This window comes from Pipistrellus kuhlii, unplaced genomic scaffold (assembly GCF_014108245.1).
Source record: "Pipistrellus kuhlii isolate mPipKuh1 unplaced genomic scaffold, mPipKuh1.p scaffold_m20_p_2, whole genome shotgun sequence".
Lineage (NCBI taxonomy): Eukaryota > Metazoa > Chordata > Mammalia > Chiroptera > Vespertilionidae > Pipistrellus > Pipistrellus kuhlii.
The window spans coordinates 181,439,347-181,445,012 of record NW_023425515.1 but is presented as its reverse complement, the minus strand read 5'-3'; the positions used below and the strand labels follow the sequence as shown (position 1 = coordinate 181,445,012).

The 5,666-nt window shown below is 49.1% G+C and overlaps 1 protein-coding gene across 2 annotated transcripts in view; it reads left to right on the top strand.

The window, feature by feature from the left end:
* The first annotated feature begins 2,307 nt into the window (after positions 1 to 2,307).
* MACO1 (macoilin 1) overlaps positions 2,308 to 5,666 on the top strand; it is a 58,132-nt gene continuing 54,773 nt past the window's right edge. Inside the window, exon 1 of one of the 2 annotated variants that reach the window (XM_045585013.1) lies at positions 2,308 to 2,631. In XM_045585013.1, the coding sequence (XP_045440969.1) occupies positions 2,552 to 2,631 (80 nt within the window). In that variant the 5' untranslated portion in view covers positions 2,308 to 2,551. The remainder of the gene's footprint in view (positions 2,632 to 5,666) is intronic. The other variant, XM_036444500.2, reaches the window with a different exon arrangement.

Sequence of the window (5,666 nt, the reverse complement as noted above, 5' to 3'; positions counted from 1 at the left end):
GGCATGATAACACTAAAAATGCTTTTTATTAAATAAAGAACAGAATGCAAAATTGAGTATCTAGTATTAGCACGATTCTGTTGAATAATAATAACATAATAGTAATATCACCCATAGAGAAAACAGGGAAGGAAAGAAAAAATAGAAAATACTAACAGGACAGTGGGTGTGTTAAGGTGATGGGATGTATGGGTGTTTTTTCCCCCTCCAGTGGCTTTTCTACATCTTCTGTTTTCTTTAATGACATACGTTCTTCTTTTTCTCTTAAACATACACACACACACACACACACACACACACCACACCAACTTTGCTATTTTTTCTAGTAGTGATTTTGTCATACCTACGTTGCAGGGGAGTGATTGTTCCTGGAAAGGGGACCTGACCGTGAATGGGCCTAGGGTCAGTTGGTGGTGCGTGGGTTTTGCCTTGGTGCTGGGAAGTTGTTATAACACGAGTCCAGGGGATTTTGAGGGTGTGTTTATTAAAGCGGGGGACAGTGAAACATAGAAAAAGCAACAGGAGAGACCTATTGGGGCTGCTTTGGTTCTCCAGGAACGTTATAGGAAAGAAATGAGCAGAGGTGCGGCTGCTTTAGCTCACTGGGAAGTCAGAGAAGATAGGATTTACTGGATGGCTGTAAACTGCTTGGCCATTTAACTGTCTCAGGGCCTTGAGGACAGGTTTGGGAATTAGCCCTGGGAGGAGCTATCACTGCCCATTGCTCCCCTGGTTTCAAGTCTCTGAGGACGTTTAGAGTTTACGAGATGCATGCCTATGGGGAAGGAGGGAAGGAAAGGAAAGGAAAAGGGAAGGCAAAGCTCCCAGGAGAGAGAATACACACTGGGGCCTTCTTTTTGAGGTTTTTAAAGGCTAGGAGTTTAGGGAAGGTCTTGGGGGAGGATCTCAACATAACATTTTTTTTTTTTTTACTTTAAAAATTGTATTAAAAATTTTTTTTGGTGGCTTTGGTTAATAAGATTATGTTTCGCCCTGGCTGGTTTTGCTCAGTGGATAGAGCATTGGCCTGTGGACTAAAGGGTCCTGGGTTTAATTCTGGTCAAGGGCACCTGCCTGGGTTGCAGGCTGGATCCCTAGTGGTGGGAGTGCAGGAGGCAGTTTATCAATGATTCTCTCTCATCATTGATGTTTTTTTCTCTCTCCCTCTTCCTTCCTCTCTCTGAAATCAATAAAAATATAAATTTTTAAAAAAGATAGTTTCAAGTGTACAATTCTATAATACATCATCTGTATATTGCATTGTGTATTCACAATATCCATCAGGTTTATGCTGATGGTGCCAAAAGATTTATTTCCTTAACTTCATCTGTCTTTGGTTGTGGTTGGCACAAACGGCACTCTGGTTTTCTGCTATCTACCTCCCTGAATAGAGTGGTTTACGCTATTTATCCTCCGGTTGGGGAAGAGAAGTGTAAGCCATTTACTCTTTTCATCTCCCGCCTAGTCACTCCTCGGTTCCTGGACGGGGCAGACACTCCTCCGACGCCCACGCTGGCTCTGTCCAGCAGGGGCGGCGCTCCCGGAGCCCGCTGCCCGGCCCGCCCTGCGGACGTGGAACCCGGGCTGCGCCGCCCCACGCGCACACCAACAGCCTCGCGCGACGTCGCGCGCACCCACGGCCCCGCCCCGTGACGTAACGTCAGGGGGCAGGGCCACAGTGGCCCCGCCCCGCGCTTCTTCCGATTGGCCGCCGCGCTGTCATCACCTCGCGGGAAGCTGGCAGGGTATGTGCGTGTGTGCGTGTATGTCTGTGTGTGGGGTTTGCTTTGTCATTTATACCCCCATCGCGCACTGACGCGGCCGGCCTGGCCCCGCGGTCCAGGAGCCGCAGAAAAGGCCCCCGGCGCTGCCCCTGAAGCCTCCTGGCCGGGGAAGATGCTGCGAGCTCCTTACATAATGACGCGACTGACCGGAGCACATGTCAGCGCAGAACCCGCACATGCCGCAAACCCAGGCCTCCTTGCTGCTAGTGATAGCCTGGTGTGCTCCAGTATGGATTATACAGTGAAACGCACTCCATGTGATAATGAAGGACACAAGGCATAATATAAGGATGTTATATTTATAGGGCCTATTTATAAGCCTCTATTTAAATATTTTCTGATAGGCCCAGGCACTGGCCCAGACACCATAATGATTGGCGCATTTTTCTGTCCTTCAAAGAGGCGGGCTCTCGAGTTCGTTTAGGCTCAGTAGGCCCTCGGATTGGCCAGTAGCGACGTAGCGGCGCCTTCGATTGGCCCCAAGGGCCGTCCGTCGGAGCCGAGGAGGCGGGGCCGGTGGCTGGCTGGTGCTGGGGCGGGCGGGCCCCGGAATTGTCATTTCTTTGTTTCCGAAGGCGGAGGAGGCTCTGAACCCCCCTCCCTGGCCTCCCCCACTCCCCCGGGTGCTGGCTCCGTGTCTGCGTGACCGGCCCCAGGGGTAGAGTCCAGGCCCGACGAGGGGCGGGCCGGCGGCGGCGGCGGCGGCTGCGGCGGCTGAGGTGAGAGACGGCGGTGGCGGCGGCAGCACCCGGCCCCCCAGCGGGAGGATGAAGCGGCGGAACGCCGACTGCAGTAAGCTCCGCCGCCCCCTCAAGCGGAACCGGATCACCGAGGGCATCTACGGCAGGTGAGCGGCCGCGTCCCGGCCCCCGGCGGCCTGGACCCCGAGGCCCCCTGCCGCCCCAGAGGGTCCCAGCCCCGTTATGTAACCCCGACTAGGCCGCACGCCCGCGCTGGGGGCTCTCCCGTGGAGCGCTGCCCCGGGGGCCCAGCCCGCCCGCCGGGGTCCGCCCCGGGGGCGCGGGGCGGGGCGGAGGGCCGCCGGCTCCGCTGGGCTGGGAGGGAGCGGCGGGCGGGCGCGGGCCGAGGGAGCCGCCGCGCCGCCGTTGGAAGCGCCGGGCCCCCCGGGGGGGGAGGGGCGGCGGGCCCCCTCTCGGGCCCACGCCCCCCGCCTGCGTCGCACACCCTGGGGGCCGCTCCGGGGGCCGGCTGGCCTCCGCCGGCCCAGCCCCGCTCTGCCTGGGGAGTCGCCGGCCTGAGCCCGGAGGCTCCAGGACCATAGGCGCTGGGGGGCAAGGCTGGCAAAGTTAGGAGCGGGCAGTGTCCCCGCGGCCCCGGGCAGACCGGGCAGGTGCCCACAGCGCCCCATCTTTTCGCTGTCTACTTCTCTTATGGGACCTCAAACTTGGTACCGAGAGCTGAAGCCGATACCCCCAAATCATGCCCCGTGGCCCCACTCCAGACTCGGGAGGAGCCGATGATCATTTTGTCAACAAACGTTATTTTGACAATTACCAGTGGATGGTGATTTTCGAACCTTTCCAAATGGATTTTCTCCAAATTCGCATTTTTTTTTTTCTTCCCCTCCAAGAGAAAGGCAGTGTGCCTTTAAAGAGAAATTGAATTCAGTACTCTGGGTGGGGGGAGTGTGTGTGTTGGGGGGTGGGGTGGGGGGAAAGAACAGGTTCATGGGGCAACTTAGGGACAATCACTGCTACCCCGAGCAGCATTTGTGTACGACTGCTCTTTTCTGGTTCTCAGGATGTTAATTCTCAATGGTACTTGCGTTGATAAAGAAATGATTTCAGTGAAGTAATTAGTTTACAAAGGAGAATTCTCAGCACGTGGATACAGGTTAAATTGAGTCCTCATGGTGTCTTACCGGTTAGCGTATTTCTCTAAGCTGTGGGACTTCAAGAAATATGTGAGGTAGCCGATGACACCCAGTTGTCTGAGCATTACTGTACACCTCGCACATGCCGCTGTTTACACAAACGGGACGATTTCTTTTCCCAAGCAACCGACTTCTGTAAACATTGGGGGTTTTCTCTATTTCACGCTTAAAAGCATTAGGAAAGTCAAAGTAAAAAGTCCTTGAATATCTTCCTATGTAAGAGCCATAGATCATAGGAATAATTCATTCATTTAACGAATAGCTACACCATATGCTAGGCCTCTTCTAGCCAGTCAGAAGACAGCATTGAGTAAAATAGACCAAAACCCATGCTGAAGTAATCAAACCTGACCGTTTTAACTAGGACTGTAAAAGGGAAGAACTGGTTTTTGTTTTCCTATAGATTTAATGGATGGGCGAAAGGTCTCTCCAAGTTAGTTACACACACTAGAATTCTTGAGAAACAAAATGGTTTTTTTTCCTGGCTATTGAAAAAGAGTTGGACAACTAAATATTAATACTGACTCAAGAATAGAAAAAGTATATGAAGCAGAGTTGGTAGACAAAGGACAACGGTAGCATTTTAATGGCTATTTACAGTAACCATGTACTTCCATTTATAGAGAGAAGATTGGGAATCCCGTGTTGTTTACATGTCTGCTACTGTATTTCAACTTCTCTTTGTATTTGAACAAATATACCCTGTTTAGTACCTGTCCCATTATAACCACTCAGTCAATCAATGTGAAGAAGTGAATTCATTGTCTAGTGAAAATTATTCTACTGATGATCTTTTGTCATTTCCATTCTTACATTAAAGATTAATAGTAAATACCTAATGCAAGTGATTTAGAATTTCATATGTAAAATTTTAAGAAACCAACAATGCTTCAGCTTTCAAATCTGTTTGCTTTCCTCTGTGTGGCATGAAGTCAACTGTTAATAAAGGACCTAAATATATTTTTGCATCATCTGTCAAATGAGTGTTTCATTATCTGTTTCTTGGCTTATATGACGGAGTATTGGCCTGAAAAATAAGATCATAGGTGGTTTCCCCCTTAATTGTTTTTTTTAAAATATTTTTTTTTGATTTTTCACAGAGAGGAAGAGAGAGGGATAGAGAGTTAGAAATGTCGATGAGAGAGAATCATCGACCAGCCGCCCCCTGCACACCTCTCACTGGGGACGTGCCCGCAACCAAGGAACATGCCCTTGACGGAAATCGAACCCGGGGCCTTTCAGTCTGCAGGCCGACGCTCTATCCACTGAGCCAAACCCGTGCCGGCCCCAATTCTGTTTTTAAGAGAAGATTTAGAAAATTTATAATCATTCTTGAAGCAAACAGATGGAGTGAGCTAGTTATAAATTGTGATGCTTGAGGATTTGTGAATATCAAATTTCTGTTGATCATCAAATTTAAGTCTATCCTAAATTGCTTTTCACACTATTGCCCATTTTGTTTCTCAACATCTAGCCAATTTTGGTCTTATTAAACAGAGAACTTGCTTTTTATTTTTATTTTTCCCTGAGACTCTGTTGACAGTTTTGACAACTATTGTCCACTGTGTCATAGCATAACCTTTCATGGATTTGTATATTTTTTATGTTCTCAGTCTATACAACTTTCACAGCTTTTTCTCCAGTTCTCTCATCTTTCAAATGAGTTTTGAAGACTACAGGAGGTATATGCAGTTTGTGAAACTCTATAAATTCTGACATGCCATAGAAATATTACTTGACATGTTATCACATGTTTGGCTTATTCTTTAAAGAGGTAAAGAGGCAGGAAAGACTATAAAATTTGGTACAACTATAAACAACAGTTGAGTAGTCAAAACAAGGGTCGGTTGCTGCTGGTCTTGAAAAAAATCTGGTTGCTGATCTGTTTTTAATCATGGGCTCCAGTCCAGCCACTGTGACTGAGGTGATTATCAAATGAGAGCGTTATTGTCAGTATAATGGCTGTGATAGAATTTTTTTCAGGGGCA